This window comes from Protopterus annectens, chromosome 6.part1 (assembly GCF_019279795.1).
Source record: "Protopterus annectens isolate FY-2018-M chromosome 6.part1, PAN1.0, whole genome shotgun sequence".
NCBI lineage: Eukaryota > Metazoa > Chordata > Ceratodontiformes > Protopteridae > Protopterus > Protopterus annectens.
In genome coordinates, this window is record NC_056738.1 from 67363087 (window position 1) to 67377843 (window position 14757).

Genomic DNA, 14757 nt, shown 5'->3' on the forward strand with positions numbered 1-14757 from the left:
CTGTCACCATGTAGTTCTGAGATTGTCAGCAGGATATAGCAGACAAGATTCTCTGAGTGTCAGTGTTAATTAGGATAAAGTGGGTTATCAGAGAATGAATGAAAATCTTAAAAGTTTATTGCAATACGAGCAAACCACAGCTCTCCTTTTTTTACACCTAGAGTTGAACATGGAACAATACATCTCATTAAATTTAATGTGTGTGTAAAATAGATATGTACGTGATGTACAGTAATTCTTCGTTAGTGTTACAGAATGGACTCTGTCTTTTAGGATTTATAACAGAATTTATATAAATATACTTAATGTACTAATATTGTCAAATGATTCACTGCTTTTCCTACTAAGATTTGAATTGAACTAATATTGTCTTTAGGCCATCCATACTATTGCTCATTATGTGTTTAAAAGCAAACTGTTTTCCCTCTAGGGTCTTCTTTTTAAATTCCGTCTTCTTTGCCATGTTTGTTTAGAAGCTATACATACCCTCTTCACCTTTTAGAATACCACTGGTTCATAAATTCATAGGTGGTTACTAGCCTGTCAGCTCTAGAGTCCTTATAAGCCTAGCCATGTTAATTCCATGTTGCCCCAATTGTCCTTATTCTGTGATGATTAATCCATAGAAAGGATAAGACCTGTCTTGTCAATTTTTTTTTCTTTTATAAAAACTCTTGGAGTCCAGGAATGGACTGTGAAATGTACAGTACATGTGGGAGAATAAAATATTCTCCTTGCAGAAGTCCAGCATCATGCCTGTCCATCATACCAGATATATCTCAGGCTAACCAAGCGTATGCTGTTTGCATTATAATATCCAGGGGTAGGGACATGGGTAACTGTAAATATTTGAGCTGGGAAAGATGGGAAGTGGAATTTCTGATAAAGCATTCATAATTACATCATTTATAGCCGGTGTTATTGTTTGTCTTTTCTTGATGAATCCTGTATCCTGTCAGATTTCCAAAACTATCTACATCCTTCTTCAGAAGTTCCAATTGTTGATCTGGGCTATGTAAATGAGCAAGGGATAATCCTGTATCCTGTCAGATTTCCAAAACTATCTACATCCTTCTTTAGAAGTTCCAGTTGTTGATCTGGGCTATGTAAATGAGCAAGGGAGAATCCTGTAGCCTGTCAGATTTCCAAAACTATCTACATCCTTCTTTAGAAGTTCCAATTGTTGATCTGGGCTATGTAAATGAGCAAGGAAGTTATCAGCATACAATGATAGGGGAGTATCTAATCCCACCACAAGGATATCCTCTCTGATCAAGCTTACGTCTCATACAAGCCGGTGGCTCTAGATACAGGACAAATAAATGGCGTAGGGACACCCCTGTCGTGCATCCCCGGGAACCTTCATTGGAGGCAACAACATGTCCCCCAGAAAACCAAATCTCATAAGGCTTTATGTACAGAAACTACCATTCAACCCTAACAAATGCTTTTTCAGCAACACAATTTAAAATTAGAAGGATTTTTGAATTTTCTTGAGTATCTTCAGTCAGCAGGAGAGTTTTCATAATATCCATTATTTGACAGCCTTTAAAACCTATTTGGTCTAAATGAACCATGCCTGTAAACATTTCTTCTATTCCATTGGCTAAAATAAAAGTGAAAAGCTTATGATCTGCATTCAGAAATAGAAATTGGTCTATAAGAGGTGGGGGCAAGGGGTTGTTTCCAGGCTTGTAGGTCAATGAGAGTAATGTGGATATGCCAAGCCCCTGATATCTGATATACCATTTGTTGGGTTCTGAGAGGATTTCTTCTCTAGTTCTTCCCATATTCAAAGGTAAGTGCATCAGTGCCAGTGCTTTACCTTTTCTGGCACTGTTCATAATGTAGCATAACTCCTGTTCAGTAACTGGGGAAAAGTGTCCTCCTGTGATCTTCCGACAGTTGTGGAAAGGCTATACTTTGGAAAAAAAACTAGTCATATTTAAATTCCATTTGGGGATCTAAAGCTCTTCCTTGATACAAGAGCTAAGAGCAGCAGTGAGTACCTGCAAAGTCTGACAGTTTGAGTTAACCATCTGACCTGTCTCAAAGTCACTAATTTATGTAACCAAGCCTACTTCAGTTTGTGATCTAGACACTAGACATTTTAAGGCTGTCAAGGAGTATGCAAAATCTCTATGTTTAAAGTTGCTAGCATTCCTTGAGCTCAACCTTCAAAAATATATTCCATTTGGGATTATGTTTGTAAATAGTGTATTTCCCAGCCGTCATGATTATGGGGGATTTCCCTTCTGTAAATGCATAGATTGTCCTCCAGTTCCTCAACTTGCTGGTAATGTTCTTTTTCTTTGTAGACTATATCTAATCAGATCTCCTTCTTCATTTTATTCCGGGCTTCAACAGCATATCTCTCCCTCTAGCTAGTCTTGTCTTACTCGGTCTCCTATTGCTGGACAACCTTATGCTTGAAAGAAGCGCTATTAAGACATGCAGTGTCAAGAGGCAAGTTTCTGTCCATCTGATGATGTGCCAGATGCACGTTAAACATCAAAAATACTTGATCAGAAGATTGTTTCCCACTTTACCAACCATCTTGATTAGATACCCATGTTCACAGGTCACTAGGATTTTGCCTGTGAATAAAAAGATGGAAATCTGTATGTATTACAAGTGATCTTGGAATCTGTCCCTTTGCTAGTGTGCATTGTATGCCAGAAATCCCATTGCTGATAAATATCTGGCTAGAAGTCTTCCTAATGTTGGTACAGCAGTCAGTCTGGGACCTGATTGATACTCTCTCTAGCTGATAGCGCCATATTCTAGTCTGACTAAAACTGTCATACCCTCCCCAAAACTAACCCATTCGCTGCAAATCTTAACCATGCAGGCTGTCTTAGTCACTGGGGGAAATAAACATTCACTACAGTTATTTTCAAATGGCCCAACCATCATTTACATGTAACAAACTTGACCGTGTTCATTTTGCACTACTTTTATGTTCCATAAAGGGTATCCCTCTTCTGATCCAACATACAAACATGTCTTCTCTTCCCTCTCTGATATATGAATCCCAGAAATCTTCAAAACTAAATTTCAACAGTTTTAAATATTCAGTATGTGATAGCTGGGTAACTTTTTTGCTGGGTTGTTCATTTTCTTAATATACCAAACAGTTTGCTTTATTGGGGAATTAATTCCATCAGTATTCCAGGAAATAATAGAGTATTTAAGCAATAACCGATGATGTGGTGTGGTGTATTGAAGATTTATCCATGGTTGGTGTGGTTTAATCATGAGGGCAAAACCCGAGTGATTAAATAAAGCCAACTGTGGGTAAATTGCAGTATACCACAACCACAGAGTCGGTATTGCTATTGTACAATGACATTATTTAAGAAAAACATACTTGCTTTTCTTAATGTATTTGTATAACAGTGCATTACTGTTTTCTGCTGGTTGTTGTACACTGCTTCCTTGTTTTGATGTACTGAGCATGCATATGGGATGTGCATCCCATGCATACGCAGTACATCGATGCTTTGAAATGGAAGCAATGGAGAAAAGTCTTCGTTGCTCTTATTCTTAGTTTCTTCCTTTTGTATCACAGTTGCTTTTGTGGTACTGTGATGCCTCTGTTATGGTGTCCCGTTGTGAATGTTTCCCAAGATGATATGTCTGAAAGGGCTAGAGGGTTTGTTAGTTTTGATGTGAGAGCAAGGGTTGGAAACCATGCACTTTACGTCAGAAACAAGGAAGAAAATGTTGCCGAACTGTCTTGACATAAAGAATATTTTCTTTATCCAGTGTTTGCTTCTTAAAGGTGTGTCATAATGGTAAGTGTCTAGCAATTTCTTTAAAGTGCCAGTTATCATGAATCCATTTTATATGTTGTGTAGATGCTCCCACTGTACAGATTTTGTTCATGCCTTTTCATTTTATTTCCACAGTGTATGCGTCACATTATTTGTTTTGAGAAGGCATATTTTAAACTACTGGTCTGTGGTACAACTTGACTGCTCCCCCAACCTTGCTTCTTTGTCTATATATAGTCTTATAGTGAAAAGCAGAAATCACTGTTTCAATAATAGCGATTTGTAATATGTTGTGTTCCTAATTTCAGGTTTGTTCTGATCATGTCCTGAAGAAGGCTATAAGTTGGGTGCAAATGCAAATCAAAACACAGCCTGGATTGCACATCCAGGCAGCAAACTGCAGCAAAGTCTGAAACGTAGGAAAAGTCTGGAATGCACAATACTAAACTGCCTTGTATGTAAGTACAGTGAAAAATTATGTATGAGCTTTCCTGTTTTCTTTGCATAATGAAAAAAAGTTCAACATTTGACACTTTCTTATGCCCTAATACAACCTGCACATTTTACAAATGCCCTGTAGTGTAGAAAATTACACTGCCATGTGATTTTGTATTCTAGGAAATTTCTACAATTATTCAGTTTGTTATAAGAAAATTTTTCAGTTTTCAGGATTTTGCAGTTTGCTTTAAAATGTGTAGAGGTTTTAGAGAAAATGTTCACTCATACTGCCAAACCTACTACTTTATACACAGACCACAATTCTGATGTATTTTGTGACTTGGTTATTGTATTTTTCCTTCCTTTCCCATTTGATCACTTTGCCCATGTTCATTTTAACATGGCTTCCATTGGAGCTACTTCTAATTTTGTTATTGCTTCTGTTGCTTGGTATAATAACAGAGACTGTGTGTTGGATTTGCCGTCCACGCCGACAACAGTTATGTTTTTTGCATTGTTTTTCTACCACCTTTTGTAATATGTTAGTGTGTGTACATAGTAAGCATGTTAGGGTATGTATTACTTGGTGACAGTCTTTTTTTTTTTTTTTTTTTTTTTTTCTACTGTGAACCTGTAATTTAAGCATTGTCTGGCAGGATAACTACTTATTCTGCCTGGGAGAGAGCTTGAAATAGCTCTAGTAGTAGTTTAAAGTGCTAGGTGTTTTTGGGAGAGGGTGCTTTAAAAAAGGTCATTACAATGAATTGCTTTAAGGCTGGAGGCACTATTCTTGTATATTGCCTCATATATGATTCGCTCTAAAAATGTGAACAGTAGTAGCAGGTTTAGTACAATTATTTACAAAATTTGAGATTGTGGTAACTTAGTGAATTTTCCTTTGTCCAATTGTACAGCGATCTTGGAGTTGATGTAAACTACTATGGGGCTGTGTGCACTCTCCTTCAAAAGCCTACTTAAAACATACCTCTTCACCAACCATCTATGCACCTGTAATTGACCCCCTGAAGCCTCGTCCACTTACTTTTTCTACACTCCACCTGTCCTGCACAACACAAACAACACCATCTAACTGTACCTATCCATGTGTGAGCAATAACCTATATATAGTTTTTACTGATTTAGATTTTCATGGTCTTTCATAATTTTCCCTTATTAATGCTCTCACTGTTTTTGTTGAAGACATGTTGGGTAATATTCTGTATTGCAGTCCCATTTAATTGAGTGTGGAAGGACAATCCGATTAGACTTTTTGCTTCATTTCCTGTTTGTCTGTAGAGGGTTCTCAGACTTCTTATCTTTCTTTAAGTCAGATAAATCTTTTTGAGCAAAGAAACTTCCCTCATAAATACAATCTCCAGTTACTATGGCAACTACAGCTTTCCCTGTTCTTAGACTTTTTTTTTTGTCCTAAACCTGCTGTCTGTGAATCTCCTCTTTCATTGCGTAATGCATCAAAAATTCTTAAACATTCTTCAGTCTCCTTTAACCCCCGCCTGTTTATTCCAGGTCTGAACTGCCTCGTTCATATAAACTTTCGCAGAGTATTGAATACATTAAACTGGGCAAGGCTCAATGTAAGCTGGCAATTATAAAGAGGTGAAGCCTTAGCTATGGTCTGGGTGATCCAAGTTAGATTAGCAGCTTGGGCACTTCATAGTACATGCAGAGTAAGGTGGAGTGGCCAGTCCTTGGGGATGGACAGTGCAGCTGTTCACATATATTGGAGGAGGGGGGTGGGGTTTGGATCCCCAAGCTTACCTTCTGGTGTAACCTTCTTTAGTGGGTGAGTGGGTGTACAGAAGCACACTGCCATGGAGGGAGGGCATTGTCTGTTCCTTTTGTGGTGCTGGTAGCTTGGCTCTCCACCAAGGAGCGGGAGAATGGCCAAAGAAGCACCTTCATTTGTAAGTATGCCAGTGATGGTGCAAGTATCTCTAATAGCTGCTGGTACAATTGCTTCCCCTAACACTTCTCCCTCCTGTATGCCACTGGGTATGTCCCCAATATGAAGGAATGAGTGTGCTTGACTTGATAGGGGGTGGCTTAATGGTCAACAGAAGTCATAAATCGGGGGGGGGGGTCACAGGTTCTTCTCTAGTTACAGACTAGATTGCCTGAGATGTCTTCCTGTGCCCCCTCTGTATGAGGAGCCTGTTCCATAAACTGGGTAGTCTGTGGGATACATACCTATCTCTCCAGCAGGTCCTATTTATATCATAGGCAAGGTTTAAGTCTTTAGAATGGATAATTCTGGTGCTGTTTGTTTTGTGGATATGCAGGAGGTCCATCAGAGCGGGGTCTGACAATGCCCTGTATGCCAGGCATATATCTCCCCTCAAAAGCCTGTAGGAGACAGAATAAAGGGATAGAGGTGGTCTGCATAGGACATATTACTTGTATTTTTTTAGTGAGGTACCTTTGTAGATATTGTAATTGTTGTATACGTCTGGTTAGGTACATACCAAAGGGGGCATTGTACTCAATGATAGGTCTGATAATTGCCAAATACAGTGGAACAATGACTTCCTTGGACTTGGATACCATACCTTTGTTTATAAGTTGCTCAACATAGAATGATTTCCTCACCACTGTAGACACATGATGATCAAAGGCTAGATTACTGTCTACGTGTGTCCCCAAGTCTGTTACTGCTGGATTAGCTCTAAGGGGTGTGTTGTCAATATGATGGTTACCGGGGATGATTGACTTCCCAAAGGATACTATTATGCATTTCTTGGCATTTAGTTTGTACATGGCTCTGACACCAGTTGTTTGTCGCCCCTCCTGGAAAACATTTGTGTCAGTGTGAGATTTAATGACCGCTCTTAATTTGCAATAGTCTGCAAATTTAGTCAACCAGAGACCACTGACATTGGCCTTGACACCTGAGAAGTAAATGCCAAAAAGGAGTGGTCCAAGGACTGATCCATGAGGGACTCCACTTGTGACTGCCACTTTGTAGAGGTGTACGCCCCAATTTTAACTTCCTGGGTCCTGTCTGAGAGTCAGTTGGCTGTCCACCGGGTGACATATGGGTTTGTACCTAACCTCTTGAGTTTGTCGACAATGCCAAAGTGGGATATTGATTCAAATGCCTTGGCCAGGTCAAGGTAGGCAGTGTGAACAATTTTGTCCTCATCCATTGCTTTGGTGACCTTCTGAAAGAAGTCCACCAGTTTGAGTAGACATGATCTGCCCTTGACAAAACCAAACTGTGTTGGGTCCAGTGTCTGGAGGTTTGCTATTTGTATTGATCATCTCCATGATAATTCTTTCCATGGCTTTACATACCAGCCTAGTGAGACTTGTGTGGCTGTAGTTTCCAGGGTCTGTAGATGGCCCACCTTTGTGCAGAGGGATGACAGTTGCCTTTCTCCATTCATGAGGCAGGAAGCCTGTTTGGAGGCTACAGTTAAATAATAATTCTAGAAACCCTGATAGGTCATGTTTCATGCTGTTTAGAAGACACCCTGGGATATTGTTTGGGCCCATTGATGCATTGCACTTGGTCTTAGAGAGCACCTGTTCCCTAGTGATAGTAGGGGGAGTTATATTAGATGATATTTCCTGAGGGAAGGTTGAGGAGGAGTGAGGAGTAAAGTTGGAGATGGAGCTGAATCCATCAGCCAGGAGGTTTGCTATATCTTCTGGCTCAATATAAAGCTCTGCACACAATTGTGTATTGCTTTTGAGGTTGGGACATAGCTAAAGAATGCTTTGTGGTTGTCCTTGGCTTGGGAGGCCAAACTTTCCTCAAATTTGGCTTTGGTAGACTTTTTGTTCTTTCAGTTGTTTGTTTAGTTTGAGAGTGCTTGTACAGGGTTTCTGTGAACACTTCTGCATAGGGTTTATGGGGGGTTGAAAATTTGCCGGGTTCTCATTTAATAGCAGGAGGTTAGAATATTCTAGGTTTAGCTGGGGGGGGGTCCAGGTTTTATTTTTACTTCATAGGAGACCATTTTGTGGCCTGACCTTACCAGGGAAGGCATTACAGTAGGGGGTGTTCAGCAGTCTCATATTAGTGAGGACCAGATCCAATATGGTTGCACCCCTGCTTGGCGTATTGACTATCTGGTCGATGTTTACAAAATCCAGGAATCTCTGTGCCTGTGCGTTTGGTGCCATATAGGATTCCCAGTTAATAGTGGGGTAATTAAAGTCACCCATGAATATGGTATTGGGTTGGGTGGTTAGTGTTTCTAATAAGTTTAAATACATGGTATGGGTTTCATGGGTCATAGAAGGGGATATGTAGCTTTCATGGAAGTGGTATTGGATTTGACCTATGGTGATTTGTACATGGAGCAACTCAAGTGCATTGTCCTCTTTGACCAGCTTTGAAGTATACAGTGCAGTGAAAAAGCATTTGCCCCTTCCTAATTTTTTTTTTTTTTGCATGTTTGTCTCACTTAAATGTTTCAGATCCTCAAAGAAATGTAAATATTAGACAAAGATAACCCAAGTAAGCACAAAATGCAGTTTTTAAGTGATGATTTTATTTATTAAGGAAAAAAAATATCCAAGGTCCTATGTGAAAAAGTAATAAGTATAAGAGATCTCCCTCATTCAGTCTTTCAGATGATGATGTAGAGCGGGTGGTGAAGAGATTGCTATGCACACCATCCCTGGCTAAACTGCTTTCACCTCCAAACCCAAAGGCGTCTGAGCCGCCCGTCTCCACTCTGCTTTCTTTGATTCCGGCTCCAATTACCCTAGAGTCTTCAGAGCCGGAGGGTATGGATCTGATTTGTAGTGGAACAGTCGGCCCCGAGACCCTTGCCGGCTTCTTCAGTTCTGACTTCAGCTCTGGTGTCTTCGGCTCCATCCGGTGCCGAGACATCTGGGAGCCAATGCGCTCTGGGAGAAGAGTCTCTGTGTGGTATGTCTTCCGATCTGACTCTACCTCTTGGTGCCTCGGCTCGGTTGAGCTCGGCACCTACCTCTGCCTCGGAACCACCTCCTCTGAGCCTATCTCTAGCATCCTTGCTGCGGAGGTCTTCTCTGGAGCGAGTGCTGTCCCCTCAGATGGCACCACTCTGATCCACTCCCTTTTCCCCACCAGGTGCTTTTGTCTATCTCTTCTCCTCCCCCTCCTAAGCGGAGAGATCCGGAGCCCCAGGTGACCACCGTGGGTGGTGCCCCCTCTTCCAGGATTTCACCTGAGTATCCCTCTGAGGATGTTCCCAGGAAGAGGCTTTGCAAGAGGAAGCACATTGACTCCTCTGAGTCAGTCACTTCAGATACTGATTTGAATGAATCCAAGGGGTCCCCAAGATCCCCCTCTGAGGATGTCTCCTTTGCGGACATCCTGTAAATCCTGAGACAGAGGGGTGATTGGCAGCCCGTCAACTCTTCGGAGGACGATTCAGTATACCTGGAGGCTTTCGGTTCCCGCCCTTCCACCTCCTGGGTGACTCCTTCTTACGACAAATTGTTAAATGTCATTTCCAGGAAAGCATGGACTTTGCCAGACACTGTGGAGCCTGCTCAGAGGAGGCCAAACAAATTTATTACAGCCCCTAAACAAAAGGAATTTTTAACAAAAGGAGTCCACGTAGATGCCATGGTGATGGTAGCAGCCACGAAGAAGGATCTGTCAGAAACCTCTTAATCTGTCCAGCCTCCTAATAAGGAGTTTAGGACTATGGGTAGATATGGCAAACGCATGTTCTCTGTGTTCTCTTCAGTGACCTTCACCTTACGGTCGCTGAACTATTTATCCCATTTTACTAGACTTCAAAGGGATCTCATCAAAGAATTAGAGGATACCCTTCAGGGAGCAGTAGTTGCAGGGTCTACATATCTCACAGCTGGCCACCCTTACCTCTGTCACAACCTCCTCCATGAGGCTAATCTATGCAGCTGACGGAGTGAGTAGATCGGCTGCATCAGGAATCTCTCTCTGGAGAAATTCCTGGATGCGCCTTTAACTTTGCTGGCCCTTTCAAGTCTTCATTTACCTATGCCCCTTTTGATGGTTCAGCATTATTTGGACCCGTGGCGAAAGACACTGACCAGGTGTTGTACCCAGACACCTGACAACAAATTTCCCAAGACAAATGGGTACAAGAGATAATATACAGAAGTTACCTCGTTCCCTTTTCTTCCACCCCTCCAAAACAAAAGTCCTTACCAGACGTCCCTCCTGCGCAAAAGGACTTGGCAACTGTATAGAGATTCAGTCGTTGCTAGACAAGAGTCATCCAAGAAGTCCCCCAGACCAGATAGGAGCCGGAACTTACTCAAGGTTCTTTTTAGTGCCAAAAAAGACAGGAGACTGGAGATCCATTCTAGATCTCAGCAGATTAAACAAATCTGTAAAGAAAGCAAAAGTTCTGGATGGTAACCCTGCAGTCGATATTCCCTTTAATAGGAGGACATCCAGTTGTCTTCCCTGTCGTTCTCAAGGACGCGTACTACCATATAAAAATGGACAGGCAGTCCAGAAGGTATCTGTGCTTCCGGCTGGGAGCCAGTCACTACCAATTTCGAGCCTTGCCCTTTGGCCTCACTACAGCCCCCAGAGTGTTCACGGCTCACCTGAGACGTCAGGAATATTGAGTGTTTCTATATCTGGACGACTGGCTCCTCACCGCCTCTACCAAGCATCTACTATCTCAGGCCAGGGGCAAAACCCTCCTTTTCAACAAGCTGGGCATCACAATAAATCTAGAAAAATCTGCCTTGTTACCATCACAACATATTGTCTTAGGAGCAGAGTTAAACTCAAGAGACATGACGGCAAGACTCACCCCAGATCGAATCCACTCCCTGCATCAACAGATAAAAATTTTGATTTCAACAAAGAAAGTCCAGGCCAGACACGTGTTAGAACCTGGGAACCATGGCTGCTGCCATTCTGCTGGTGCCCTTAGCCTTATTACACATGAGACTTCTACAATGGCTTTTATTCGCACAGTGGTCGATGCAAGATCTCCCTCTCTCACATCCGGTATACATCACGGAGTCTTGCAAAAGAGATTTAACTTGGTGACTTCAGACAAACTAGCTGTATCTAGGTCGTCCTTTTGTGTTTCCCCAACCAAAGGCAGTGTTAACCACAGATGCTTCCCAGATTGGGGGGGGGTCATTATCTGGGAAGGGCAGTTCAAGGTTTATGGCAGGACCACGAGAACCATCTGCATATAAACATCCTATAGATGAGAGTGGTGCTTTATGCATTGCAGGCACTTCAGGACTCTCTCCCTCTAGGAACAATGCAATTCAGACAAACGTGTCGGTAGTATGGTATGTAAACAAACAAGGAGGAACCAAATCTTACCCTCCATGTTGAGAGGCGTGCAATGGGCAATTGCTTCTCAACGCTTTCTAACTGCGGTGCACATCCTGGGGAATTCCAGTGTGATAGCAGACAGACTCAGCAGGACTCTCAGGTTACCTCATGAGTAGACCCAGAACATAGAGATTGCGGAGATGATTTTCCGCAGATGGGGCCAGCCTTGCTGTGATCTTTTTGCCACTCCCAAGAATACCAAATGCAGCAACTACTTTGCCCTAATTCCTCCAAAGGGAAGCCACCCAGGGATACACTAGTTCACGATTGGCCCTAGGGATTACTCTACGCTTTTCCCCACCTTTCCACTCTTTCCAAAGGTGTTACAGAAAGCCAAATGGTCGAAGCAAAATGATCCTCATTGCTCCATTCTGGCCTTGTCAAGTTTGGTTTCCATTTCTACAACCCCACCTCTTGGAGGAACCTTGGGTTCTGGATCTAATTCCGGACCTTCTGATTCTCTCTTCGGGAGAGTTCCATCCATCCACACCCGCAAGTTGACGGCTCCAATTCCATGACTAGCCAGGTGTTAGTCTTTCACGTTCACAGTAAGTCATATCCTAGCTTCTTCCCATAAACCTTCCACTAGGAAATTGTACTCTTAACAAATGGAAGAGATTTTCCTGTGGGGCAGCTACGCGAAATATTGAATCTCTTACTGCCCCTATCCCAGCAATTTTAGAGTACAATTAGCTGCTATCTCCAATTTTCATACAGGTGAAATGGGTGGTTCCCATTATGTCTCACAGATTATGTAAGGCCTTTCTCAAAGGTACCTTTCTAATTAGGCCCCTGATTAAAGAACCGATGACACCCTGGGATCTAAATTTGGTTTTAAATTCTCTGACTACATCCCCCTATGAACCTGCTTCTACTTGTGATCTGAAATATTTATAGTGGAAAACCCACTTCCTTGTTGCCATTACATCAGCCAGAAGAGTTTCAGAGCTGCAGGCTCTTTCAGTACGTCCGCCTTGTATTGTATTTCATAAGGACAGGGCATCTCTGAGAACTAATCCCTCCTTCCTCCCCAAGGTTTGTTTGGAAAACAACATAAACCCAGTCCATGGAATTGTCAGTCTTTTTTCCCAATTACATCAACAAGACAGAATATAAACTACACCAGCTTGATGTGCACAGACAGTTGCATTTCTATTTGCATAGAACAAAAGACATTAGAAAGTCAGATCAACTTTTTGTCCCTTTTCTGATAAGAAGACATGATTACCAATCTCAAAGGTGACCTTGTCTAAATGGCTTACGGATTGCATCATCCTTTCATACCAAAAGAATGACATACAATTACCAGGGAAGATAAAAGGTCACTCCACTAGGTCAGTATCAACTTTTGCCTTTCAAGCAAGGTTGATTTGTGCAGCTGCTACATGGGTGAAACTTCACACCTTTATCACTCATTACAAAGTGGACTTGGCCTCCCGGAACAGGGCTTCCTTTGGATCCACGGTACTGAAAAGTCTTTTTTTTTTTTTTTTTTTCCTGAGCCACGCTAGGGTTTAGATGCTAGGGACGCTGTCCCAACCAGCAAGAAATATGGTGAGATAGGACTACATAACATCTAGAAGTTATGTACTTACCATAATGTTCCATGTTTGTAGTTCCATCTCGCGTATATTCTTGCGTCCCACTCTCCTTCCTCCTCCGTTCCTGGAGGAACTGGTGGACAAAATTATTTGCTCTCTATAGAAGAGAAGGTACTTCTTGCTTGCTTGCAAACAAGATCAGGGGATGTAGCCTGGGGCATCATGGGATAGGTGTTGGCCTCGAGCCACTGGAAGCTGTCTAGCTTTAGTATTCGGCCGAGTCTGAGCCAAGGATCGGCTCCGAACCCAACCACAAGAATATAGGCTGGATGGACTACAAACATGGAACGTTATGGTAAGTACATAGCTTCTAGTTATGTAGGAGTGTGTAACCCTAAAGTTGTTTTGCAAGTAAGAGCATAAGTGCTGTATACAAAGCTGTCACAACAATATGTTGTGGATAGTATATCAACAATCCCAACCAGTTGCCATGACTTTGGTAAGTTTGCAGGGAACTTAAGGATTTAAGACATGCTTTGAAGTCTTTCTGCTTCATGTGAAATTGCTCTTTGTTCTTGCAGGGGTTGACAGTTTTGGAAACAATGGGGGTTAAAGGACTACGTCCTCGATGTTTTTTTGATATTGCCATCAACAGTGTGCCTGGTAAGGGAATGCTTTGTTTTTTTATCTTGTGTGCTGTTCATATAAGAAAGTTGTTTTACTATCCGTGTTTACCTTCTTACCTTTATTTTTTTTTTTTTTTTTTTATTTGTAGCTGGAAGGGTCGTCTTTGAATTGTTCACTGATGTATGCCCAAAGACATGTGAAAATTTTCGGAGTCTCTGCACAGGTCTGTGTTGTAAGGTTTATAATTTCTTACTGTAATTAAATCGGTATTTTATTTCTTTCTGGCTTGGGACAATGATGAAACAAATTTAGGATTAGTTTCTCTACATGATTAACAAATAACGAAAATTAAATAAAGTACTGATATGTAGACCATGTTCCTTTTGTTGAAGGTTGTGCGTTAGACCCGGCAAGCCAGCGCGCAAAACTCTACTGCCAATCATTAGCGGACCGGAGTTCCGCTGTGGCGACCCCTAACCGGGAAAAGCCAAAAGACACAAACAAACTGATATGTAGACCATATGAGATCTGTCTGCTTTACATTGATCTTTGTCATTGTTGATGAATTTTTACACAGCACTGGTGGCTGACACACACTGCTAGTCAGTGTTCTTCTGGTACTTCCGGAGTCTCACTTCTTGTAACATAGACATCTGGGCTATGAATAAATCCAACAGGTAATTTTATCGTCGTAGAGCAGCAAAGAACACGCTGGTAACTACTTTACTTTATTTTTGTTTCTGTTTTCCTTTTTCTTCTTTTTTAATTTCATTTGGATAGTTAGTGCTAGAAAGTTGGATGTCAAGTTTGAATGCTGTCATGTTTTGGTTATGACTGATTGTACCTCAGTCAGTTAAGCATTTTTGAAAGTCAAGGCCATTTACCTCTAGATGCATGTTTGAAAAGGCTTAATCTACCATAGAAGAATCTGTTTGATGGGCCCTTCATTGGGCTTATCCTTTCCACTAATGAGAATTCATGAAATTTCTAGAAGATTCAACACTAGCACATGTACGCATGCCCATTCTGATGCACACCTTCATGTCATACCACTGCTTCA

The 14757-nt window shown here is 41.6% G+C and overlaps 1 protein-coding gene across 2 annotated transcripts in view; it reads left to right on the forward strand.

The window, feature by feature from the left end:
* The window catches only part of PPIG (peptidylprolyl isomerase G), an 898166-nt gene that overhangs the window by 31550 nt on the left and 851859 nt on the right, over positions 1-14757 (forward strand). The window contains exons 2-4 of one of the 2 annotated variants that reach the window (XM_044075490.1): positions 4085-4234; positions 13652-13733; positions 13846-13920. In XM_044075490.1, the coding sequence (XP_043931425.1) occupies positions 13673-13733; positions 13846-13920 (136 nt within the window). In that variant the 5' untranslated portion in view covers positions 4085-4234; positions 13652-13672. Of the gene's footprint in view, positions 1-4084; positions 4235-13645; positions 13734-13845; positions 13921-14757 lie in introns of those variants that run through there. The other variant, XM_044075491.1, reaches the window with a different exon arrangement.